Source organism: Haemorhous mexicanus, chromosome 18 (assembly GCF_027477595.1).
Source record: "Haemorhous mexicanus isolate bHaeMex1 chromosome 18, bHaeMex1.pri, whole genome shotgun sequence".
Classification (NCBI taxonomy): Eukaryota; Metazoa; Chordata; class Aves; order Passeriformes; family Fringillidae; genus Haemorhous; species Haemorhous mexicanus.
The window spans coordinates 7,731,703-7,757,840 of record NC_082358.1 but is presented as its reverse complement, the minus strand read 5'-3'; the positions used below and the strand labels follow the sequence as shown (position 1 = coordinate 7,757,840).

Genomic DNA, 26,138 nt, shown 5'->3' with positions numbered 1-26,138 from the left:
AGGTCACAAGCACAATTGGATTTCATCTTCAGGCACCACAGCAGGTGCAAATTCTGGCCTGAGAATGAAATTGCCTTTACCTTGGATTTACAGGGACATGAAATCTCAGTCTGGGAGTTACACAGCAGAAGGATTCCCAAGGTTCAGTTGTAGGAGAGTGGAAAGTGAAATGAAGGAGCAGCTGTGACACTGTTGAACCCAGTTCATGTGCAGGAAGTGCCACTGCCCCACATCAAGCACAGAGTATTTGGGGCTTGGAGCTCACAGCTATTGGCAGGGCAAACAGGGTGAATCCTGCTGGAAGCATCCCCAGTTATTGGAAAGTACAGCTAGGGCCAGAGCAAGCAATTCTCAGCTCCAGACATTCTACTTGATGCACAGAATCCCTTGGTCTGCCAGCCTGGTGTGGACGTGCTGGTTCAGCAGCTTTACACGAGGAAGCTGCACCACCTGCTGTCTGCTTTGGAGCCAGTTACCAGAACGTGATCAAAGATGATCACTAATAACTAAAGTTTTCTTCAGAACCAGCTTTTTACAGGACATGCTCTTGATTAAAGTCATCAATAAAACTTCATCTCTGAAAACTAAGAAGCAAGATCAACAAAAGGACCATTTAGTCAAAATGGCTCAAGATCTCAAACAGAACATGAGAAGTTCACTTTAATTCCCAGTTCCTGTCAGGAGAAAGACTGCACTGTTATCCCTTTGGGAAACTCTGTCAAGGTATTTCTACTCTAAAAACTACAAAAGCTAGCACTGAACAAAACTTTGAAAGACGTGGAAATTCTGCCATGCAAAACACCAGCCACCTGGCCAACACCACTTGAGGCTTAGCAGCAACAAAAATGACATCTTAAATCCTGCTATTCCCCCTCCCTGGACTGCAGCACTACCTGATCCAATCAAATGGGTCAAAGAGATAAGAGTCTTACAAAAAGCCACAATACTAAAAGCCTTCTCAGGGTATATGGTGCATCAAGGCAGAGCAGTCAGTAAGTTCTCTTGGCTGGCATAAATATGAGAGGCTGCAGAACATCTCCCTAATTCTAGAGATCAGTGATAGATGGGCAAGTGTTTTGTGTGCCAGGCCTTATGGGCATGCAGTAGCAAGGTCAGTGGAGGACTAAAAGGAAAGGAATTGAGAAGACAAATGACCTCTGTTGATGAAGCATAGGTGGAGAATGTACAGACAAAAGCAAATCAGAAAAAGAGTTTATTTAAAAACCAAAAAATCCTCCCCTCAAAACCCCACATACTTTCTGATAAGCTTATTGCTCAAGTTAGATCTCCTGTGACACTGCTCATTCTCCTCTTGGCCTGTAGCAGAAGTACTCTGGCATCCCTGTCTTCACTCCAACCAACATCACCTGGAAATGTTCATCCTTTTCAACTGGTCCCAAATACCAGCATTTAATTCTCTCCTTACAATGCACACAGAACATGGAGGTCCCCAGGCACAAAAAGTCCTCACTGGGACAACTCTAGGGATTTATTCAGTCATGTGATCCCACTAGGATGGGAGTTCCTAAGTTGCAGAAATATAAAAATAGAGGAAGGTGTATCTACCTTCTCCTTTGAATTCAAAGCCTAAACAGCAGTAAAATCATCCCAGAACCCCTCAGCCTGCAGTCCAGACATGTCCATGTTCATTCTACAGCTCATGGTCAGCCTTCAGGATCCCCTAATGGACTTTGTACAGCTTTTCCCTGTCTCACCTTGCCATTCTACACCCACTGAGCCAGGGCTTGTCTTCCAAGTTCCTGTGAAAGGGATGTTGCCTTTTCTTGTGCAGCATCTACAAATCCACACTGCAGCAAAACAGCAGAACTCTCTCACCGGGCCCTGGCTCTGCTTTGGGTGGTCACAGAGACTTTTGGACCTTCCTCCTGGACAGCTGTCAGGCAGGTTAGGTAAGAACAGAGCAGGTGGCTTTGTGCTTCATGTTCAGTCAGTGCTGTTGTGGGGTTTCAACAACCTCCTCCTCTTCCTCAGCCTGTTCGGGGTGGCGCAGCAGCAGCTGCAGGTCAGGGTCAGAGCTGGCCTCTTCGTGTGGCTCCAGTGCTTTGTCACCTGCATGCAGACAGCCCCTTTAGTGACAAACTTGCTGGATTCCCACCAAACCGGCGCTGTCATGGAGCTGGAACTAGACCCAGCTCCTAGAGAAGCAATGAGAAAGCCTACAGAGAAAGAGAAAGGGATTTAAAACAATCACCTTTGGAATTCATGGCTTTGAGAACAACGTGGAGGGAGATTCCTAACAGGCAGACAGCAAAGCCCAGCCAGTTCAAGAGACTGAGGCGGTCTCCCAGTAAATGTGTGGCCAGGAATAAAATGCAGATTTCCTGTGGAAACAAAAAAACATGGCAAGTGGCAGGGCAGGACCTGAGGAGATATGCGTGCTACATTTTTCAGCTGAAGCCTAGATCAAGATGTCAGGCTGCTAAATTTCTATCAGCACATTCTTTCATGTGCACAGAGTTCTAAAAACAGTTTCTAGAAACAAACAACCTGTCAAACCAGGATGTGGGATTTTAAGTCATCTGACTGCATAGCTCAGTTACAGAGGAATCTTGCAACTTCTGGATCAGAGAGATTTCATATATCACAGTTCAGCTCAAAAGTATGTGTGCTGCACTCCTCTGGGGAGGATGTGCCAAACTAGGCTACAGAGACAGCTCAAACCAGTGGTTTGGTCATATGCAGGTCTGATGCAAGAGCTTGCCCTTCTTATCCCTCCTCTCTTCCCCACCATCTGCTGTTCCTGAAGGCAATGTGTTTTAGTCTATCCCACATTCCAACAAACTTGGATCATTAATGGTATTTTTTATAGAACAGCCACTAGTCTCTGGCCCTTTGCTGTCAGGGACCAAGAGACTGCACTGCAGAGACTGCAAGGCAAAGCATCAAGCTCCTGTGCAAGGAGAAGAAAAATAACAAGCAATTGTTTCTAAGGATCTAAGCAAGCTCCCAGCACATAAAGCCCAATAGGGATGACTCAGTACTTGCCTTCTAGTATTAGCACAGGAACCATGCCTTACCTTAAAAATGCCAGCAATGGAAAGGGTGAGGCTAGATGTTCTGGAAACCAAGAGGAACTCAGAAAAGCCTAGACCAAAGGCAAGAATTCCACCCAAGAACAGCTTCCCTACCAGAGAGAACAGCATTCCTGCTTCATGGAAACGGAAGAGCTTCTCTGATATGGACAAAGGAAGGCCTAGGAACAAGACAATGAGTAGCAGAATACCATTCCCAGCTCCCAGGATTCCTCTTAATAAGATTGATGGGGTGGGCTGCTCACATTCCAGTATGAGGAGGATGTGCAGCCAGTTCTTCACAGCCCTTACTTCCACAAGTGTGGCAGGCTACTACTTCTATGCACTCTTTAACGTTCTGCCAGCATGAGATAAATCCAGGTCTCTAACTACTTTGCAGAGTTGATAGTTGTTCACTTATTTAAGTGAATTATCTCCAACAACAAACTGCTAAGCAATCTCCCACCACTCTATAAAGCTCTCCCTGCTGTCTGTAATGAACTCACGCACCCTCAAACACCGCAAAGAGTGGGAGGAGCCCCAGGAACATGAGCGGCTGCAGGTGAAACATGATATCAATGGGATTCTGGAGCCCTGAAAGAGGAGAATCAGTAACAGAGCAGGCAGCAACAAGCCAGGGAATAACACAGGTCCCAGAGCCTTTATTAGCACCATTCCTAGACAGACATCTTATTTGTGATGCCCACACCTGTGCTGCTGCAGACACCCAGCCACCTTCATTACCCACCAACAGATATTCTGTGCCCAAGGTTTCAAACACCTTCCATGAGATGTTTCTGCAGCAAGGGCAATTACCTCTCCTTATTCCCCTCCCTGTTACCAGCACCACCACCCCCTCCTGGCACCCCACATACCCAGCTCAGCCTTCTGCATCAGTATCTGTGTGAGGGTCCAGCGAATGCCCCCCAGGAAAGAGGCACAGAGCACCAGCACAAACCCCTGTGCATTGAACTGTGTGGACTTGTAGGTGAACATGAAGAGTCCCCCAGCAATGAGCAGAACCACCAGAAGCAACGTCACCCTCTGCAGGAGAGCAAACACAACAGAGACAGGCACCTCCTTCCTTTCAGATTCACCCAGCTAACTGCAGCATTCCTCTGCTCACGTTTCTTGTGCATGCACTGCCTATCTCCCTGGGTCTGACCTCCCTCCCTAAAGCATTGCATGGGACTCTTACCATTTCCTCCAGCTTGAAGAGCAGTGAAAAAAGCAGGATGAAGAGAATGGCAGAGGATTTGGTCATTGTGTAGCTGTAAAGACCAAAATACACAGTCAGACTTCTTCAATGTAGTTCTTCCCATCAAAGTTCTATTAGAAACCATCACCCATTTCTACACTGCTACCAGCAAGCTATCACAGACCCTGCATGCTGACCCCACTAACCAAACACCTGTCCAAGAAACAGACCTTGGCAAAGCACTCTCCAAACCCCACCAGAGGCTCCCAGGGAACCTGGTGTTTGTACTCACAGGGAGACAGTGACATACAGGAAGCTCCAGTTACTCAGCCCAATATCCAAGGAAGTTGACAGAGCTAAAGAATTAATGAAAAAGTCCTGAAGTTAACCGTCCTCTGTGACATTACTCAAACCCACCACAAAACCCTGCTTCATGGCCACAGACAGCAGAGCAGACCCCGGGGAAAAAACAAGCTTTCCTCAAGTTAGTTCTTCAGAACCACCATAAGTCAGATATTCTCAGCTCTTCATGTTTCTGTCCTGTTCCCTGTGACTCAAGTTGGGCTCAGCACTGCACTCACTCAACATGCATTACAAAAAAGCCAGAAATAACTCTTGCCCTCCCTGTGACTGAAAGTGATTGCAGATTTGCATAAAGTCTTCCTTGACTGTATCAGAACATAACTTGTAAGTCTGAGGGTCACTGCAAGAAGCCTGAAAAAGCAACAATTATCTGCACACAGCCTTGACCCTGGTGCAGCTTTTGGTACAGTCTATTCTCCCTTCTTTGTAAGTTTCCTACCACAGGAAACAGTGTTACTGATCCAAGGGCAGGCCATGCTGAAAGGTAAAACTGCTGCAGATGTGGAGAGCTTTTTTCAAGAAACCATGGGGCATGTTATGTAAGGTACTGCAAACCTTGCCAGAGATCACAGACCAGATGCTGTTCTGTGGGAGCCAAAACAACACCCAGCCAAAGAACTGCAGAAGGAGTTACAGTTCTGAGCTCCAAGTAGGAGCTTCACTTCTTGGTCTCAGATAGTTCTGTGCGCCATGAATGATGAATTCTCTATCAAGCTCCACCCTGAGAAAGATGCAACGCATGGCTTGATACCAGCGTTAAAGAAAAAATGTTACTTGCAGACACAACTTATCAAGGCACTGCAGAAGGTTCTCTGTGCCAGTGACTCCTTCAGAAAGATTTCTGTGTGGCCTCTCCCTATCCTTATACATCTCTGTAATGAGCAATGAAGGTGGCATGTCTCAGGCTGAAGCTTTAGGTAGCATCTACACCTGCCCTACACCTGGTAGGGAAACACAGGGGCCAGAGCAATGGCTGGACCCCACAGCTCACCCTGTCCCAGGGGATTGCCCCCGACCACCCCAGGCAAAGGGCTCTGGAAGCAGCCAGAGTGCCACAGGCACCTCTGAGCATTCTCACAGAGTCACAGAATAGGCTGAGTTGGAAGGGACCCACCAGGATCATTGAGCCAACTCCTGGCCCTGCACAGGACACCCCAAGAATCCCACCCTGTGCCTGAGAGTGTTGTCCAAATACTTCTCGGACTCAGTCTTGGTGCCATGACCACCCCCCGGGGAGCCTGTTCTAGTGCTCAACCACCCTCTGGGCGGAAACCTTTTCCCAATATCTAACCTAAACCTCCCCTGATTCAGCTTCATATGTTTTCTTGGATCCTGACACTGGTTATGAGAGTGAAGAGATCAGTGCCTGCCCCTCTGCTTCCTCTCGTGAGGATGCTGAAGACCTGAAGACCACAATGAGGTCTCCCCTAAGTCCTCACTTCTCCATACTGAACACACCAAGTGACCTCAGCCGCTCCTCACATCACCATCCTCGTGGCTCTCCTCTGGACGCTCTCCAACACCTTCATGTCTTTCCTATATTGTCGTGCCCCGAACCTGTGGCCCGCTCCCGCTCCGCCGCCCTCTCCCGTCCCCTGCCGTGCCCGGCCGTACCTGCGGGGGCGGCCCGGCGGAGGCAGTCGGCCCAGGACAGCGCTGCCCGCGGCCGCCCGGAGCGGCAGCGCGCCAGGGCGCGGGCGAGCGCCGCCAGAGCGAAGATGAGCAGCAGGTGCAGCAGCGTGACCAGCAGCGGGAACGGGAAGCTCTGCGGGACCGACAGCCGCTGTCACCGCCGCCGCCCTCCCGCCGCCGCCGCCCCGCACCGCCCCGCCACCCCGCACCTTCATCAGCCACTTGTTGTAGAAGGTGATGCCGATGGAGAAGCCGTAGTAGAGCAGCACCAGCGGCGCCGCCAGCGCCGCCCGCCCCAGGGCCGCGCCGCCCGCCCCCGCCGCCATGCGCCCGGCAGCGCCGGGGGAGCGAGGAGCAGGAGGAACCGGGGATGGGCACGGGGGATGCCGTGACGGGGCCGCGGCAGGACAGGACAGGGCAGGACAGGGCAGGGGTGTCGCGATGCTGAGCGGGCCGTGGCGGCGGGGGAAGCGGGGCCGCCGGTGACGTTGCCCGGCGGGGCGGGGGAACGAGCGACGGCACGGCGGCCGAGCGGGGCGGGCGCGCAGCGGTGACGCTCCGCGCAGGGCGGAAAGAGGCGGAGGCGGCGGCGGCGAGGAGCGCTACTGGTTATTATTGGAACCGATACAAAAGGCGGGCGGCGCCGGGACCCCCGGGCCGAGCCCGCGGCACGGCAGCAAGCGGCGGCCCCGGCCGCACGGCCCGGCGGGCTCGGGGCCCTCAGCCGTAGTGGTACACGAAGTCGTAGCTGCTCGGCTCCTTGGGGATCGGCGGCGGCGCTTCGGGGATCTGGATGTTCTCCAAGTCCAGGAGCCTCAGCTTCATTTCCATGCTCAGCAGCGTGTCCAGGTCGCTCTTGGTCAGCTCACTGGACATGTCCTTCCCCAAGAGAGCGTTAAGCCCATCAATCCAGATACAGTACTGTGGAAAAGAAGGGGTCATTCACGACTGCAGGCATAAATGATACCTTATGTCAAATCTTTCTGTCCTTGCAAAAATTAGAGACCTTTAAGACAGGAAACACTGCAGTGAGTTAATATGTAGGGAAAAAAAAATCCCAATCCCAGCTCTAAAACAGTTCCCACAGATATTTCCAATGGAGTTAAAAGCCTAGAGGAAAGTGTGAGCCCATGGTTGTACTAGAAGGACAAGAGTTTCTACTGTGGGACAACAAATGAAACAAGTAAACAGATTCTAGGAAACAGCTGGGAAAAAAAGTAGCAGTCCAGACTAGGGGAAATTACTGTGGGATTTTTTTTTTCTTTTTAAATGAAAAAGATAATTAAGGGAGGGAAAAAGATGGTTCATATAAAGCATCAGCAACATATTCTAGGAATGAACCTGGTGAGAGACAGCCTGCTCGAGTCTCAAATGAGAAGCAACTGATCCATCTTAATCTCTGAAGTTAATTGCTATATATTCTACTGCTTAACCACTATGTTTCTTACCTCATATTTATTGGGTGCAATGAAGTTCAAGGTCTCATCGGGATCGTATAATATGGAGAAGGCCAATTCTAACACTTCCTAAATGGAAAAGAATCTTTCATTCACCAGCTGAACAGAACATTACAGCACCTTCTGCCTGCCACCCCAAGAGAGCTGCCTTGCTGCAGCTCAGTACACTTTCTCACACTGGTATTGTGAGCAATTCTGAAGAGACTACAGCACAATCATGTTTACAGCTCCTTGCATCACAAAGGAACACTAGGAAAGGGCTCAGACAGGAGATAGGGTTTGTACACAGCACACCTGCAGTGGGGGAGATCATTCACTCCTCTTGCTTGCTTTCAATCTCAAACACTACAGCATTAGATATTAATGACAGTGAAAAGGGAGAACTTGCCTTATTCTGTTTCAGTGCACTTTTCTCCTTCATGTGTGGACAATCCTTCCCTGTGACAATGGCTTTGATGTCTGCAACTGGAACTAACAGTGAAAAAGTAAAACTCCCAAACAAGCAATCCTAACCAGGAAAATACAGAACTTTGTTTTGTCTTTGTAACTGAACACTGTTTGGTTTTTTAGCTCATTAGTGCAGTTTTCCAAATCACATTACCAGTAAGACATCCCTGCACCTGGCTTTTAAAAAAGAACTATCAAGTAATTCCAAGGTTTGAAGAATTTGGGCAAGGAACAAAAGTTGGTGTCTCCTTAGTCAGGGCTTCAGCCTTGTGTCTTTCATCTTTATCTAGAATTATATTCATCCTCTGGACAGCAGAGCACAGAAGAGTGCACAGCGTGTAATCAGGACTTACTTTTTTCTTGTAAAGATTCAAAGGTCACTTCCCCCTGGGCATTATCTTCCAGGTCTCCATAGTGTAGCACCTTGTGATTCAGAGCCAGGCGACAATACCAGAATCTTTCTGGAACACACACCAAGGGTAAGCTGAGCAAGATCATTCACATAAGGTCTCACAGCCACTATGTTACAGCCTCTCCACCCAATCCATCTGCTCACCCAGCTTCTCAGCACAGCTTCTTATTCATGAAGGGATGGCTGTATTCTTAGAAATACGCATTTGTGCCATCCCAAACTACTGGCTGATATGGACAGCCAAGTAACCAGCTTTTCTTTCTGGCAACATGCCTGCTGACAGACTAATTAATTAGATCTTATTTGCTACAGTTCTTCACATGAAAAAATACAGCAGACACTGTCCTCTTACCTTGTCTTCTGCGATTTCCAATTTTCCTAAAGCTACTTCCCTCACAAAGCCTGTTCAGGCGCTGCTGCTTTATCAGCTCCAAGATCTCAGGCTGGATTTTCTCTCTCAGCTCCCTGGCAATCAAATATGGAAGAGTAAGCAGAAAATGGAGATAATAGCAGGTATAGAAGGCAACAGTTTTTGTTAGGCACGTACACAATAGGTGGAGACTGGAAGTCATCTTGGCTCATTCTCTCAGACTGGCGTAGCCGCAGAATCTCAGAATAGCTCAGGCTGCGCAGTTTGCTCTTGAACTGGTCCAAGGAGTTTGGTTTAGAGGGCAGAGCCCTTGTGATCTGTTCCCTCACAACCTGCATAACCTAAAGAGGTGGGACAGGAAGAATAACAAGTCACATTCTTGTTGGCAGCATAGAATCAGGGCACAGCCCAGTAGCAGCAAAGAACTAACATGGTATAACTGGGGCCAGGAGTATCAGGATACTCGTGACTTTGAAGATCCAGAAGAATCAAGAAGGACCTCAGGGCATTCCAAATAAAAGTCATCCTCCCTTACAGCCCATACCAATGCCCTATCACATCATCTGTGCCCTACTCCTTAACCAAATATACAGACTGAGTGAATATGTGCTGATCTGCCAAAGATTTTTACAAAAATATCTCTTCTCCACCCTGACCTTATTAAAATCTTCTGCTGTCGCCCTCATTTCTTTCCAGGTCTTGTTCAACAGCTGGATACAGATGGCAAACAGTTCCTCAAATGCACGGTCATGAGTGAAAAACATGGGGTGATAGTCGTTCCTGCCTTCATTGGCTTCAGAAAGAAACAAACCACAGCCATGTGAGCATATTGGACAAAAGGTACTAGGAGAAACTAAAGTCCACTACAGTGACAGACAACTGATGGTGTGCAACAGTACTTACTCCAAGGGATTAAGACAGTTCAATACTTTGTCACTCCATAGATAGTTTATTGACATCAGCAATTCTCCCCACAGCTCACCATGCAAACCTCTGTGACTCATGCCCTTTTTATCCTGCTCCCCCAAAATAACTGCCTGCAGTGTTTCCCATCTTCCTCTGGTGGAATTTCTTACAGTGGTTAATTTTCTCAGAATGCTGTTTTGAAACTGTCAGAGCTAACAAACTTTTCCCAAGTTCATGCTGGTTTCAAGACTATTTTTTCTTTATACAGCACCCTCCTGAAGCTCTGAGAAGTTGAAGCTTTCTGCATGTATCAGTTTTTCAGGAGAACGAGAGTGCACACACCAAAATTTCTTACTTTATTTTGATAATGATATTATCACTCAGACATCAACTGTGCTAACTCTAAGCTCACCTTGTCCTTACATGGCAGAAGTGAGATCAAGGTAAAAATGCTTGTGAATATTAGTTTCTAGAAGCATCAGCCCAGCAGCCTGTAAAGGTGGGTAATGAATGGTACTTACGGAGTTCCCCAACTTGCAGGATCTCACAAAGCATCCTGGTGAGCTCAATGGCACTGCGCCCAAAGGGACACTCATGTTTATCTTCTCGGCTGCTGTTCTCCAGAACAATCTACAAGAACAGGATGCCACACACACACTAAGAAGAGCTGCTGAGGTGTTGGCATCTGTAAAAATCAGCAGCTTCACGTACCCTGATATAGGTGTCCTGATGAAATTTGGCCAAGTAAAGCATGTTGTCCAACGCCAGCATCCCAGGAGGAGTCTGTGTAAAATCCATGGCTGGATTGATGTGATTCTGTGAAAAGAGTGTGTAGAAAGAATCCAAATAAATTAGCTCAATGAATTGTGTGAGAACTTTTTCTGAATGAATTTTAAACTACCTGTCCATCAAGCACTCCCTCACATCTATCCAAGAGGTAACTCTGAACACCTCCTGACAATGCTATCTGAACTTTCTAGAGGCAAGGCTGGTTCCAAGTTCTTCATAGCACAGGTGCATATGGTAAGAAATAGCTCCAAAGAATGCCTAATGAACCCTTGCACTTAACCCATCAGCAAGTTCTTCACAATATTCCCCAGGAGTGTGAGTGAAACTGAATCTCTAAACTCAGATACTAAGTAAGGTAAAGGAAACAGCTATTTCTTTCCTTATTTCCCCACAACTCCTGTGGAGATTGCTCAGATTGCCTTGACAAGATTTACAGTCTAGATGCATACAGTGAATCCCAGCATCTTGTAGTCCTTGGTGTACATGGCTTTGCGTTTCTCTGTTCCGCTGCCAGGGACGGTGTTGCTGTCAGACTCTGCATCAAATGCAATTCTTCTCAACTCAAATATGATGTCTCTCTGTGCCTGAAGGACAGAAGGCAGGGAAATGGTGATGTGATCAATCACTACAGCAGGATTTTCACATATTGCACACTCCTGCATCTGTCCTCAGAGCTCACACAATGAACACAGAGAGATGCCAAGGGTCATTAGCACTATGCACACAAAGAGGCAATCCATTTCAAAATGGCAAGTTTCAGTACACTGGGTAATGCAAAATATTTGTTTGCACTTTTCTTTAACTGCAAGTTTAGTGACAGGCAATTTCTAAGCATTCAGGTAATGCTATGGCATTTCTCCTTAAAAACTGTAATACAGCTGAGTAACAGACACCTGAAAAATGCCCCGTTTTCCTTCTATACTGCAAGCAAATGGATAAAATGATGTGCCTGCCATAGAGGTTAAGTAACCAGTTTGACAGCTGGTCAAGAAAGGAGTATATGACTTTCAGAGCCCACTTACATCTCAAAGTCCCAGAGAATGCAGCAGGATGGTCATGAGCATATCCTTATCTCAAGGCTGACAATGTGAAGGGCGAGTTTGAAACTTTATGTACATCCACTGCAAATTCCATAGCACTAGGGAGCTCAGGAATATGGCCACCTGTACATCCTATTCTATCAGACCTTACTCAGCTCTAATAGTGACCTGATCATTGGGATCCATCTTGGTCATCATTCTCTCTTCCAGGAGATTAAAGGTCAGGACCTGCAGGACGTAGAGCTGATGTGCCATTTCTGTTTTAATGGGGCGGTTTCCTCTGATCACGTGCTGCAAAATAAAGAAGAGGATAGAAACTAAGAGAATGCAAATAAAAGCTGAAGTATTAACCCTAGGCATATGCCAGACTGCATGTGCATCTCTCTATATGAACATTCAGTTGTTTAACCTCCACATCCCACCAGAAGCATAATTATAATGCTCTGTAAAGGCAGAAAGCAGCATCCTGGTAACTCCCTTTTGAATAAGTTTTACCTTTGAAAGAGTCACTTTGCAGCAAGTGCCCTAAGGGCAGCAGAATTTACACTATGCACAAGTGAAACCTCCATTGAGAGGACATTAGGAAGCACTTTGTCATTCCAGACATACTTACATTTAGGATTATAGACCTCAGGTGCTTCTGGGCAAATGCATTAGCCATTTCCTGTTGTGGAATTTAAAGATGAAATAACATGAGTGAAATATAAACAAAAAGCCCACACTGTGCAGAAAGGAGAAAATGGAAGAAGCCTATGAATTGGAGATAGCACTAGCACACAACAAAGTGCTTTTCTACAGACTGTCAATTTAGCATAGCATCTCACCACAATCATAGATGGCTCCCCTACAGAACATCACTACTGTGGAGAAAGCCACTAGCAGAGTCAAAGCACAGAAGCAAATTCAGCTTAATGTTGGACATCAAATGGTACTTCACTGTTAGGAGATAGGGCAGCAGGAAGCACACTGTGCATTGCCCAGGAAAAATCTGCCATTTCCAAGAGCTTCTTCCAACTAGCATTTCACAGCTTCTTATTCCAACGTAAACACCCAAGATAACAAGAGCTATGGGATGCAAGTTTCAGGTCTCCTCCATCTCAAAAACTCTCCCTCTGAAATTGATTTCCTTTGTCCAGTTTCTAAAGAGATGATCAGAAGTCAGCTTGAGGACAATTTGCAGAAGCATTTCAATTTACAAAGATACAGGCTAGTAATTTTCATGCTTAGAGGAAAGCTTCCAGTTTCCCTCCTGAGTGCATGGCTTCCTTCTCTAGATGAGGAGGGTTTCCCAAACATCAAGTCATGATGACAAACACTCACAGCAGATGCAAGATGTCTTCAGTTTCAGCAACAGTTACACATTCATCTGCAAAAACCTAACCTGTGCTTTCCTTGGAAATTGTGAAGGTGTGCTTTCTAACACAGCAGTGACCTCATCACCCCTGCTAGGAGAATAGCACAAGTGCTAATGTCAAGGTGTCATGAGTTTGCTGCTACAAGCAAAATCTTTTGGGTAAGAAAAATCTGTTGGGCATTTTATCATCTGGAAGAAGTACAAAAGAAGTGACAGTCTGAGATGTCTTCACATTCCTGTGCAGTGCAGATTGAGAATTGGGAGCAGATGTGGAGTCTCAGACAATTGCACTCAATCAGCTGTACATTCTGAGCAATCCAAGACTTTCCAACTGCTCCTATCAACATCACTCTTGACAGAGCAAGAAGTCTGCTAAAATGTATGCATTAACCTTGTTCAGAATTCCTATTATCAGTTTTGATCCAGACAGAAACCTCCTGAACCAAGACAGTGACTGACAGCCAAGCTGTAATGGCTGCAAGTTCAGCAGGGCTCATCTTACAACCAAAGTGAGTCAGTGCTTGAGTGGAAGGTATCTAAGGAGCATCTAGATGAAGTAGGAGGCGCTTTCAGAGAGAACACATTGCCCTCTGAGTCATTATTTTCTACTACTATTTGTGAGCTGTAGTACTGAGAATAGGACAAGGCTCTGTTGTTAGGATTTGCTCATGCATGCGACACAAAGAATCCTTTCTCAAAGGAATTGGTTTGTGTGGGATGGAGTTAACAGGTGACTGAAGCAGATAAGAAGTGGGGAGGACAAAGACAATTAAACAATTCTAAACAGCATAGAAAGAAGCATCAACACACAAACAGTCTAACCACTGCTAAGGGGTCTATGCTCTGCTGAGAGTCCAGTAAGGCCCACTTTGCTGCTTGATGGTCACAGAAACACAGAATGGTTTATGATGAAAAGGATGTCTTGAGATCACCTAGTCCAACTCTGCTGTTTCAAGCAGCATCAGACAGATTTGGTTGTCCAGGACTGTGTCCAGTCAGGTTTTTAACATCTCCACTGATGGAGACTCCATAATCTCTCTGGGTACCCTGTTCCAGTGTTTGACCACTCTCTAATTTATGTCATGGGGGTGTGCACATTTCATCTGGAATTTCCTAGGTTTTAAGCAGTGCCCACTGCCTCTTGTGCTGTCAGCAGGCACAACTGAGAGGAGTCAGGCTCCCTCTTTATTATTCCCTTCCATCAGATATTTAAACACATAAGACCTCCCTGAATCTTCTCTTCTTAAGGCTGAGCAATCCCAAATCTCTCAGGCTCTATTCATATGGAAGATACTCCAAGTCCCTTAGATAACTCCATGGCTCTTTGTGGTCATTTGGATTGTATTCAAGGGAGGGGAAAAACAGTGAAAAATCCCTTGGAATTTTGTTTGCTATGAAGTCTACTATCTTTGCTGAATTACCAGCAGAGGAGTATGATTTTTCTTATTTTCATGTATTAAGCATATCCATTAATTTTAGAAATTATGTAACATTTATTGAGATGGCAATTTCCACTCTGAAGGTGCTGCATCCTTGAAAAAAGTGGAACATTCTCTGTGCCATGCAGAAAACCAAAAAACCTACCAGTATCTCAATAGAGAAGGTTCCAAAATCAACCTATTAACAAGAATGGTGATTTCCCTGGAGTGAGCAGAGGGCAAAAAACATTCTTAAACTACAATTACCATAAGGGAGAAGTCACAAATTAGGCAGAATTTATGCTCTAGTCCCCAGTCAGCATCAAGTTTCGTGACTGCTCTTCACAGACAAACAGCTCTATCTTTAGAAGGATGCAGCTGGATATGAAACTGTCATTAGCACAAGTGAGATTTGAGCTATAAACTCATGCTGCTGTAAGTTTAAGGAGATTCAGATTGCTAAAGGACTTGTTCCAGTTTTACAATTGGTTCACCTGGTCAGTCTTGCAGTATCAATTTCCTTTTATGACCGTCTCTATGACCTTGTGTGCACAGAAAGCCATTCAGGGTTTCTCCTGCTACTGACTCTTCTCCCCTCCACAGTCTGAGGGCATCCCCAGGAGTCCTCCCACCCTTCTCCCTAGGTTCATCCACTCTGAGGCTGTGGGCATCACCCCTGGGATACAAGGAGGCACAGCTAGAGAAGAGCTAACATGCCTACAGTCCCCTACATGACCAGCCCCCAGGCTTGAGTTACTTACAGTGATGGGCAGGTCTAGTGGGTTAAGCAGCTTGTCCTGCTGGCAGAAAGCAAAAAAAGGCACAAAGAGAAGCAGACAGGATTTAGCTTGGAGTCCAGGAATAAGGCACAAACAGGGCACTGGAGAAGAAAGGCTTAACACAGCAAAGCTACACAATACACACATATGCACATCTTGCAGGTAGCTGAGATCTTGGGAGCTTCCTCAGAGCAGGGCAGTGTTTCATTTCTCATGTTTGTCAGCAGGAATATTCCTCTATAACTTAAGAAAGATCCCTTTTTTGGGGAGAGGGAGGTGGGTGTTTCTTTATAAAGTACATACAGCCCCAAGGAGTCTACCCAGCCTACCTCTCCCATACACAATTAACTTAAACCTCCCATGCTGTCTGCAGGATTACTTTCTGTCTCTGAAGGTCTTTCAGAATCCTTTCTGAGCATGTCCTAAATATAGATGTGTGCTCCAGGACACATTATTAATGGGATGGTACTTCTTCTCCTCTGTTGCCATACTGAAACAGGCACTTAAGTTCTTGGCAAGGTCTGAGGTCTACCTTGCCCAGACAATGTGATTTCTGAGGCATAAAAAGCCAGGCAGCCACCATCACTCAGGTTTAAAGTCAAAAGGCAAGAACAAACCTGTCTTTTATCCTCAGGTGCCTTCAGGAAGAGGGCATTGATCAAGGCAATGGCATATGTCTGAATCTCTTGGTTTGAGCTGCAGAAACAAAAAAGGGGAGGCTTGTAAGGCAACAGGCAGTACAGAAAGTTACAGCTTGCTGCTTTACCTGCACCATGAGAACACTGACTACAGCACTAGTGCATTTTCAACAGACAAGCAGGACTCATGTAACCTATGCTTATGATGTCCAGCTCTTCAAAAGGCTTGCAAAAACCTGACAGAGATTTGACTGACAGGTCCATTACCCAGGAGGCAGAGCAGACTGCAGCCCAGCACCACCACAGTTTGTTTCCAATGCTGAAACTATCTCTGTAAAACCTGGTTATGGTACAGTCTGCTACATGGATACAGCTTGGAACTTGCATGGAGCAAGTTATTGTTCTCCCCTATGCCAGTGGAAGCCACCAAAACCAAAATCAAATGGAACTAAGGGGAAAGAATGCTTCACTGCAGAACTTCCTCAGGTAAAGGGGGGTGCTTAGGCCCTTCCTATGTCACACAGAGCATGTGGTTATACTTGTCAGGTTCAAAACAGCACACAGCTAAGCTTCAAAATGCCAATGACATGCTTCTGTCCTCCTGTGTCAAATGCAGGTTTATTTCCTGCAATACTCTAACTCTTCCTGAGGGGTAGACCTTGGCTGTCAAGTCCTTTATTCCTCAGCCTGACCCAGAGCACTCCTGCATCAAGCTCTTCTGATGAACAGTAGTCCAGTGTATCACCTAAATGAGTATGTGTGCATGAATAAACGTTTTAAAAATATTTTTTATTTATTTAACTATACATGTAGAAATAAAAGATCTTTTTATAAAAGATCTGAAGCCAATACTTCTTTTAACTTAAATACCAATTTTCCTCACTTTGACATATCTCTGGATAACAACCATATTCTTTCTTCTATTGCTCCCTTCCAAATCTTTTTCATTTTGACCAGTCTGCTGTACTTCAAACATGCAAATCTCCATGCACCATCCTAGGTTCTCCTTGGGCCTCCAAGCTGCACAGGTCTCTGAAGTCTGACATTCACTTTTGCTCTCCTTTTCAGGCTTTGTTGCTCTTTTCACCACACTGCTTGCTTTTTGACAAAGCAGAACCATTTTTTAGGTTAATTTCTCCTCTTCTAACTCATCTCCTTTGGACTTATTTCCATGGTCATGTTCTTCCAGAACATATCCTCTGTTATGAACTGTTCCCTCCTGATGGCCTTGCCAAGAAAACCACCAGCAAATCCTGACTCACCCTCCCCCTCCCCTTCCAAAATATTCCCTGCATGGATGCTTTCTTAAGTGACCATTTGTGGTCTGGAAGCACTTAAGCACACAAGTTTATGTCTTGAACGAAGATAATTTACTTTAAAAACCTGCACAAGTGTGTTCAATGTAAGGACCAAATCTGTGTTTGAGTAAACCAGAAATCATAAAGCTGAAAGAAGATACACTCTTTGCAGAACAAAGCAGCTGGGGTGTTCAGGAGAACTTGTTTAGCTTTTCTGTTAACCAAATTCAAATGTATAAACATTCCAAGCACGCAGTGACATTGATGCAACACTTTGTTTGCACTATAATTTGGTTAAACTACTGTTCACTGATTAAAGAGCATCAATCACATTCACAAATAGTGCTTTTCCATACAGAAAAGAATTAAAAGGCTTGAGAAAAAACCCAACCTGTTCAAAGCTCTAACAACTACATGCAGCTTTTCTATAATGAAGAGTAGAACTGACCTAGACAAACAGCCCTAAGAGATAGAAATTAATTTGCCAGCTTGTTTGGAAAGTGAGGAAGGAAATGAAGGGAATTTTTAATCCCTTCAAGCAAAAAAAGCAATTGTTTTCTTCCTTAGTATGCAGGACAAAACCCAGAAGATGATGAGCTCTTAGATTCTAGTGGAGACAATTTAAAGAGGGGTAAAAGTGAAAGACAGCTGGATGCAAAACCTTTGGGAAGTTGTTCTAGTGAAATGCAGGTTTGGTCCTAGCACTGAACACACCTGGGGAGTTATTTAAAGCTAAATAGCTTTGTTCAACACTCATGTGCCCAAGTTCTTCCAGAACACAGAACATATTTTTCTAGGATCTCATGTTTTAAAAAAATCCATTAGAAATCTTAAACTTCAAGTCAGTTGTCATTTTGGTAATGCTTAAAAAAATGTTTAAGTGCTCCAAATGTAAGAGGATGTCTTTTTAAATAAACAAGTAGTCACAAAATTGGTAAAATTCCCAGCATTGCTGGGTGGACACTCACACTTGCAGGTGGGAAATGAGCTGCCCCACAGTGATCTCCTCTGCAATCTTCTGGTACAGAGTCTGGCTGTTGAGCACCATGCTCTCCAGGATGGCCAGCGAGCGCTGCAGGATGGACACGTCCACCATGGGCTGGCTCACGTACCCTGCAATCTGAGCACAGCAGGTCAGCTGCTGCCAGCCAGGACACCTCCAGGGGAGTGAGGGCTCACAAGGAGGGTGCACTGTGCTCTCAGACAGCACTCAGCTTCTCAGAGTCTTCTGCTCTTCCTGGGAGATGCATTAAAGCATGAGAAGAAATAATATCCACTCACCCCCTCCACCCAAACTCACCTGTTTGATGAAGGTTATGGAGACCATGTCCCAGGAGACAATACCATGGTCCATGAGCTCCAAGAAGGCAGTCAGGGTGAAAGCCAACATCTCACTATAACTGAGAAATTGAAGAATTCAGTTACAAGAGATCTGCTGGCAAGGAAAAAAGCCTGCTCAAGCTGCATAAGAGAAAAATGTCACCACACTCTCCTAATAACACAGTGTGGCACCTGGGGGAGCAATAAAGTGTATGCATCCACGCAGATAATTTTACTGTTTTGTAGAAAGATATTTTATTTTTCCTGGCTACAAGCACAAATTAAAATTAGCAGCAGTAAGTCCCTAGTCCTGCCACCAGAGACTCACAATCACCAGGATCAGTACTTGGCTACTCAAAGGAGCAAACACGTTTCCACATCAGAAAAAGAAAAAAAAGGGAAGTTAATTGTCCTCTAAATATTGGGACCTGACTTGAAATAAAATGAAGGCACAGCATGAAATGTGGAAAATTTAATACATAACCACAAGACAGAAAGATAAAAGAGACTGAAGGGAAGATTGCAAAAAAATGCCAAAAATGTATTAGTTGCTAATATATAAGAAGAGCTATAAATGTTATTACAGTAAGTTATCAAGACTTTAAAAGTACTTTCAATGAAATATAACAACTGCAACAGAAAATCCAACTGAATTCTTTGTACCATAGTTCACTGTGACTGTGCTTGAGGAAACTTCCAGAGCAAATCATGACTGTCTCCTGTTCTGCCTTGTGAGGTTTAGCAAATGACTGGAAAGACTTTGTCTCCACAGATCAGCATTTGCTCTAAGGTTGTGAAATTGCTTAATGCCACTTCAGGAAGCCAAATGAGCCCCTTACTCAAGGCCTCCTCCCAGAGTTCTGGAATAAAGGAAACTTACTGGGATAGGAGTTTGGTCCCACTCTCCACAAGCCGTGTCAGCACTGTAATCCCTTCCATGTTGATGAACTCTGTGGCAAAGGTGACGTCTGCTGAAAGTTTGGCCAGTTCCTTCATGGCATCCAGCCTGGCTTCCATGCTGTGGGACTGGATCCTCTCCATCAGCTGGCGAGCTGCCCTGGACTGGCAGGAAAGAGGGATGGTGCCAGTTACAGAGCAGGCACCTGCAGGCTGAGTCCTGCCAGCATCAGCATTCTGTCAGAAGCCCATGGGTGGGCAGGGAGAGCAGAGCCAGGGTAGAGATAGCAGCAAAGTCACATTCAGTAGCTGCAGTCAGCAAGTCTAAGACAGACTAAAAAAAGGCTTCTCTCAGCAACAGTTGCAGCCAAGCAGGAGGTGAGTAAAATGCTGGTTTGCAAGTTAGAGCAAATGCCTGTTTTTCTCCTCGCTGAGGTAAGTGGAGGTGAGTATAGAAATAAGGAGCAACACCATTAAAGAAATACAATATTGATAAAAAGTCTCACTGATTCAAAGAGAAGCATGATCTCATTCTGTGTATCCAGAAGACATTCTGTAAGATTTCTCAGACACAGATCATTATATCCTCTTAACTTCCTTTTGCCCAAGTACCTTCTCCCAGTCCTACTCACCCGCAGCTCTATGCCAAGACATTTGCACAAAAAAAGGTTTAAGAATTTAAATAAGAAGAAAGCTGCAAAAGATTACTTTTGAGGGCACAATAGCAATAATTCAGCAGGAACAACCTCCTCTTCATCAAACTTGTCTCTATTTTAATTTTTTGCATTCAGTTGCTGGAACTGTTGCTTTCTAACTGACCATGCTAAGTTCCCTCACATTGAGAATGCATTTGTCAGGTGTTTTATTGCATCCTAATCTGGGAGATGCATTAAAATTGTAGACTGGGTTTATTGACAGGAAGTCCTATGAAAGGGCAGAGCATCCAAAGGAAAGACACACACCTCAGGCAGGAGGGAAAACAAAGAGTGTGTGCCTCACTGCATGGAAGGGCCCTCAACAAAGGTAATTTGCAATTACCCCCTGCAGCTTGGGGAGAAGGAGAAAGAAAAGCCAAGAGGTAAGAAACAGCCTGCCACCCATGGAGAGTTACTGGGAAAGAGGGAGGTGAGGAAGCATTTACCGGGGACACTGCCAGCTGGAGGATAGTTCCATTCTTGATGTCACAGCGAGTCTGCAAAGAAAACCCAAACTTAAACTGTGGAAAAGTGGGGGGGACATAACCCCCCCACTGGATGTGCACTGTAGCTGGATCTACAGTGCACATCTGCATGCACAGCAAAGGGGCTCCCATGCCACACAACCCTACTGAGGGAACTGAATTTGAGTGGCTGAGCCCCCACACCTGCAGGCCTGCAAAGGGAGCAGTGTAAAGCTCCTCTGTTAAACAGCACCGTTTGAGTCTGAATCTCCCTGAGAGCAGAGATGCTGCTCCTCAAGGATTAGAGCCAGTATTGTTCCATGACTTGTAGTCCAAGACATTCTGGACTCTCACCCAGGCTATCAGCAAACTGCTGCCTCTCCCACTGACCTGCTCTGTGATGTACAGCTGAGGACCGTCAGCGTAACGCAGCGTGTAGTACTCAGGGTTTGGCAACGACCACCTGGCAGAGGAAGAAGAAGAAGGATACATTAAGCATCTTTGTCCTCTTTCTTCTGGCTGTCCATTAGGAAATGGAGCTTGATCCCAGGAAGTTGCAAAAGAACTTTCAAGCAAAGCTTTAGCAGGGGAAATCAGGTCTCCCAAAGAGGAGAGAAAACTCCTCTTGAGGACAATGTGGGACTTCAGCCTACTCTGAATCAACTCTGTGGAACACCTGAACAGGCCTACACTTCAAGAACAGCAGGATGGGCCAATCCTCAGAGAAACTGACCCTAAGGCATACGAATGCACACACTTAGAATTGGAACAAAAATGGAAGGCCCCCATCTTCCAGGAGATTCTTTTCTTCACAATTTAAACCCCAGCCCATTCCATGGCCAAAACCAGCAGCAGGCAGCATGGACTGTGCTAGCAGCACATTAACAAGCAGCAGACTTCCACAGTAACCCAGCAAGACTTGTCAGCAGGACAGACTTTCTCCACAAGGATTCCCAGAGAACTACTCACCCATCACAGACCTCCTTGATGATGGATGCAAGAGGCCTTTTCTAGAACAGAAAGAGAGTCCTCAGTAGCCGTGTTCCTCTCAACCAGAAAGGAATACTGCCCATTTCTATGCTTCCCACATTCCAGTATCAACGCTGGGGTGCCTTTCCTCCCCCATCTGGTTACCAGGTCTCACCTGATCTATTTCTAGCAGCTGGGCATTGGCACCTGGCCACTCAACAGCCACTTTCACAATGTCTGAAGGTGGTGGCATTGCTCCAGACTCCTCCAGGTGCCCTTACAACAGCATACACCTCCACACCTGTTAAGAGAAAGGATAATGAGCATCTTCTCTGAAAACTATTTCACTTGCTACACTGGATCTAACACCAAGCTTTGAAACACCTAAGCCCAGGTTTCCTGGGCCTAACAGGGACAGAACAGACATTACTAGCAGAGATCAAGGACTCACACAAACAGCATATTGTGAAATTGCATGCCCAGCTTCATCACTTGAGAAATATTTCTGAGAACTTGTTGGGGCACTCACAAGAAGGAGGGTCACTGATCAGCAAAGCCCCATCTGCCACCCACTGTCTGTACTGGCAGCTCAGGCTGCAGGACTACTAAAGCAGCAGCTCCCTAGGCTCAGCTGTAGGTGAGAGCAGGAACAGACTGTCCAGGTAGCCTCCCTCCCACAGGCTGGTGTTTACTCACACCCCATCCAAATTTCTTACACAACTTGATCCACTCAGGATACCCAAACAGGCTCTTAGGCGAAGCTAGCTTTATCCTCTTCCCTTCCTGTAACATCATAAATCCAAAACATGAGCACCCATCACAGAAAATAAATAAGGTAACTCAGCATCTGCTCTGGAAGTGTATCTTTCACTCCTTTAATGTGCCTTTCAGAGCACAAGCTTATGTTCAGGGTTTGGTCTCAGTCAGTTGTCAGACACAGTGGTTTGTGCCCAAAAAAATTGGACTATGTGACCTCCTGCACTCCTATGACAGCCAGACTTGGTCCACTCTACCATCCCCCATCACCTGGAAAGTATCTGGCAAGCCAGATTCAGGATTTCATTATATTCTGGAAAGCCAACCCCAATTCACAGAGACGGCTACAAGTCAGTACTCCTGGCCTTCTCTTTCTGTTTGAGCACCAATCCCAAGAGTATTTTCTTGTATTTTCTTAAAACTCATTAAATGACTGTAAGACTAAACACATCTCGTTCAGAAAAGTACCAGTCAAGTTAGGTTCAAAATAACATCTCCAACCTTGCAGATAAGCAGCACACATTAGCTGACCTTGGAAAAGCAGCAGGCTCAGGGCAATTTCCAGTATCCAACCAGTACTCCCCAAAGAGCCCAATTTGTATGACACCCCTCGACCTGCAGGGTTTCCATTTATTAAATCTACAAACAGACAGGCAGTTCCCAAATGGTGTGTGATTTCCACTCACTGTTCTCCAGCAATTAAAGGCTATGATGGCCTAAACTGAAAGCCTGAGAAACATCAGTCCTGTGCAGAAATCACACACTCAACATCCCCAGTAACCAGCCCATAATAACTGAACAGGTAATTACCTCTCCCATGAGTGAGCCAAGTCACAACCAGAAAACATCTAAATCTATTCAATGTTCAAAACACAACAAATACACAGGGAAGAGACAAGGCTCAAAGATTAGTCCCTGAGTATTAAGAACTGAATTTGCAACTTTTTAAACTAATTTACCCATGAGTAATTATGCATGAGTAATTAGCATCTAATTACCACTTTTCCCTTCAGCCTCTTGCAGTACAGTCATAGTCTTTTATTTGTATTGCAAGTGACAAGTTGCTACTGAAAAGTACAAGGAAATACAGCAATTTATATGCCAAAACAAAGATGTCCAGATTACTAGAGGTAGAAGTCTTTACACATCTCTAACTTGTCTTTTCTCACTCAAAGAACATGCCACATTCAGAGAGGGGAAGTGCCCATTAAAACAGAAATGCTGATATGAGGGGAAATCCTGTAGAAATCATAGAACATTTAGGTTGGAAAACACCCTTTAGGTCATGAAGTCCAACCATAAACATAACACTGCTAAGTCCACCACTAAATAATGTCCTTAATAACCTTATAAATGTCCTGTTTTATGCCAAAAAAGGAACTGCAGAGGCACACAGCACCCAGAGGTCATGCACTCTACCTGCAGCTCCCCTGACATCCTCATCACCAAAACCAGGGACCAACCAAGTTGTATTGCACTACCTTGGTATCTCGAAAAAAAAGCTCTCAGCTGCATACAAATTCAAAGTAACGCACCATGATATTTAACACTTATTTCTGCCCCAAATTTCTTCTGTAAATGAGCACCCACTCATGACTGGCAACCATGCTCCCTATTCCAATCAGTATTCAAGGCACAGCAAATACACAGTGAAAGAAACAGAGCTTCAAGACTCTGAGAAATATCTTCAAGGTTTTTTTTTTTTTTTTGCACAGCAGCATCACAGAGCAGACACCACAGGTATCTGTACCAAGGCAGAGATTTGAACACCAAAGTGACTTGGCTAAGGAGAACCCAGAGAAGCAGGAATTAAAATTTTAAAAAAGTAGGAAACTTTTTAGAACAGTCTTGGACAAACAATGCTTTGAAGGACCAACACAGATTGATAGTTCAGCAGAAGCAGCTTTTCCAGAAGAGGACAACTGGACCACGAATACAAAGGGTACTTCAGGTCAGCCTCTTAACCTGAGGTTGTCTGCCAAAAGCATGCTTTGAAAAGATTTCACTGTGCATCTGCAGACAAGAGGGGTGCCAAGATGTTTGGTTTTACAATGGATATTTTGCAGTGCAACAGTGATAGAGCTGATAAAACTGTTGAGAGGCTCTTGTGAAGAAGTACAGACCATGATGTTGCGTAATTGTGTTTAGCAGTCAGTCACTTATGTGCATGCTCTCACAGCACATTCTTCTCAACAGCCTGTAAACAATTCCTCACAGTTTGTACAGAGAGACAGAAGCCAAGCTGAAATCCATCAAAAATTAATTCAGTCTGCTTCTGCAGAGTGAGATCTGTCATGTAAAGCAGTGGTGCAGGGGTAGCTGCAGGGCAAGGAAAAATCAGCAGAGCCACTAAAAACACACTATTCAAAAGACTTCTGAGAAGCTGCAAGCTAAAACAACTACAGTATTTTAAGTAGAATTTCCCTATTCACAAACTCAATCTTCTTTTCATTACAGATAGAGAACAAAGTGTGCTGCATACAGAATGAAAATGAGGAGGATGAAAGAACATTCCCTGAAAAAGAAAAGCTGCCTGGTAGAATCCACCAGTCAACAAGCAAATAGCTGCAGCTTCTGAAACCTGTAGATGCAACAGAACACCCTCAGCAGTCCTCAGCAAGTCCCCAGATGGTACCAACTGGCCAAGCTAAAGTTGGAAGTGATGCTGGCACAGGGACTAATGGGACAGGTGGGCAGAGAAGACATTCCTTGGCCAAGCAGCATGAAAGGGTAGGAGATGGCAGAGTCCAGCCTGAAGGCTATGCAGTTTTCTATATTACCTAACACCCCAAGCAATGAGAAACATCCCTCTCTGGATAAACCAGAGAAGCAAATGGCTCAGATTCCCGTCTCTGGAATCCTGCATTGCTCCAAATGCCTTCCATGGCTGCACTCTGGCGGTAAAGCACCATGCTATGGGCCCTGGTCATGCACATTTCAACACAGCACGGCAGAAACCGTCTCTTGGCAAAGACAGAAACTGATAGCAACAAGCAAAAAGAGAACTGCTTTATTATTTTTAATCAGTCAAGTGACTTCAAAGCCGCCAGCCAGGCGCCAATCCCTGAAGCTTGGCCCAAAACCCAGTTCAAGGCATTAAACAAGAATTTTCTGCTAAGCCCTGTCCGCGCTGTACCTCGGCTCCCGAAGGAGCACCGGCCTCGCCCCTCTCGGTGTCTCCGGGGCCAGCGGGGGCGATGCGCCGGGAGCGCAGCACAGCGGGACCTACGGAGCTGCTGCGGCCGGGCCGGGGGCGGGCGGAGGAGCCAGGCCGGATCAGGGCCGCGGGCAGGGTGGGCGCGGCGCCGCAGCGCGCACGGAGAGGCGGCTGACACGAGGCGCTCCGCCGACGGCTGCGCTCCCGCTCCCTACCCCTACTACCCCTATCCCTATCCCTATCCCTATCCCTACCCCTACCCCTACCCCTACCCCTACCCCTACCCCTACCCACGCCCGCGCCCGCCCGCGCTCCCCCGGCCCCACCGCGGCCGCCCCGCGTTCCCGCGGCCCCGCCGAGGCGCTGCCGGCGCTGGCACCGCCCCTGGGCGCGTCATGCGCCCGCCGCGCTGCCATGGAGACCGCGGGGACCATGGAGACCCGACCCGCCCGCCCCGCCACCCCAGCGCACCCCCTGCGCAGCCGAGTCAATGCCGCTAACCGAGCGTCCCTCGTCCCCGCGCCCCTCCTCGCCTCCGGGGCCGCCGCGGCGGGGCTCACGTCAGCTCCCCGTGCCCACGGTGCCCCGCCTCCGGGAGCGGCTGCGAGCGCCAGGGGCCGGGCGTGCGGGAGCTCATGCAGGGCAGCCGCTCGGGCTGGCGCGGGGCTCTGCGGCGGCGCCGCGGCCGCGCTCGGCTCCCTCCGCCCCGGCAGCGAGCGCGGGGCCGCGGAGCTCTGCGCAGCCCCC

The 26,138-nt window shown here is 46.4% G+C and overlaps 2 protein-coding genes across 6 annotated transcripts; both read right to left on the bottom strand.

The window, feature by feature from the left end:
• Positions 1-1,200: 1,200 nt before the first annotated feature.
• SLC35C2 (solute carrier family 35 member C2) lies at positions 1,201-6,707 on the bottom strand. 4 transcript variants are annotated; one of them, XM_059862284.1, is made up of 9 exons: positions 6,435-6,707; positions 6,208-6,358; positions 4,523-4,586; positions 4,231-4,303; positions 3,908-4,076; positions 3,543-3,626; positions 3,039-3,214; positions 2,213-2,342; positions 1,201-2,070 (listed from the first exon to the last, which is right to left on the bottom strand). In XM_059862284.1, exons 1-9 carry the CDS (start codon positions 6,549-6,551, stop codon positions 1,949-1,951), a joined length of 1,086 nt encoding a protein of 361 aa, XP_059718267.1. In that variant the 5' UTR covers positions 6,552-6,707; the 3' UTR covers positions 1,201-1,948. The 4 variants fall into 4 exon arrangements, with proteins under 4 accessions (XP_059718267.1, XP_059718269.1, XP_059718268.1 ...); XM_059862286.1 differs by having other exon boundaries at positions 3,150-3,214; XM_059862285.1 differs by lacking the exon at positions 3,543-3,626.
• Positions 6,708-6,816: 109 nt separating this feature from the next.
• Positions 6,817-26,073, bottom strand: ELMO2 (engulfment and cell motility 2). 2 transcript variants are annotated; one of them, XM_059862282.1, is made up of 21 exons: positions 25,863-26,073; positions 21,654-21,779; positions 21,479-21,519; positions 20,900-20,972; positions 20,492-20,542; positions 19,334-19,515; positions 18,434-18,533; positions 18,102-18,253; positions 15,815-15,893; positions 12,260-12,310; positions 11,815-11,937; positions 11,056-11,190; positions 10,529-10,633; positions 10,339-10,447; positions 9,568-9,704; positions 9,089-9,252; positions 8,894-9,006; positions 8,483-8,590; positions 8,067-8,153; positions 7,674-7,747; positions 6,817-7,146 (listed from the first exon to the last, which is right to left on the bottom strand). In XM_059862282.1, the coding sequence occupies exons 2-21, from the start codon at positions 21,729-21,731 to the stop codon at positions 6,946-6,948; spliced, it is 2,163 nt and encodes a 720-aa protein (XP_059718265.1). In that variant the 5' UTR covers positions 21,732-21,779; positions 25,863-26,073; the 3' UTR covers positions 6,817-6,945. The 2 variants fall into 2 exon arrangements, with proteins under 2 accessions (XP_059718265.1, XP_059718266.1); XM_059862283.1 differs by having other exon boundaries at positions 25,893-26,073.
• Between the last annotated feature and the right edge of the window lie 65 nt (positions 26,074-26,138).

What these genes read in the sequence shown, in the direction of transcription:
- SLC35C2 (XM_059862284.1), bottom strand. Translation starts at nt 6,551, where the DNA reads ATGGCGGCGGGGGCGGGCGGCGCGGCCCTGGGGCGGGCGGCGCTGGCG. An exon ending in ACTCTTTGCGGTGTTTGAGG is followed by an intron (nt 3,215 to 3,542) that starts GTGCGTGAGTTC and finishes TCTTGTTCCTAG; the next exon opens with GCCTTCCTTTGTCCATATCA. An exon ending in CCATTGCTGGCATTTTTAAG is followed by an intron (nt 2,343 to 3,038) that starts GTAAGGCATGGT and finishes TTGTTTCCACAG; the next exon opens with GAAATCTGCATTTTATTCCT.
- ELMO2 (XM_059862282.1), bottom strand. Translation starts at nt 21,731, where the DNA reads ATGCCACCACCTTCAGACATTGTGAAAGTGGCTGTTGAGTGGCCAGGT. An exon ending in CTCATTTCCCACCTGCAAGT is followed by an intron (nt 15,894 to 18,101) that starts GTGAGTGTCCAC and finishes TTGTTTCTGCAG; the next exon opens with CTCAAACCAAGAGATTCAGA. An exon ending in AGATGGATCCCAATGATCAG is followed by an intron (nt 11,191 to 11,814) that starts GTCACTATTAGA and finishes TCTGTCCTTCAG; the next exon opens with GCACAGAGAGACATCATATT.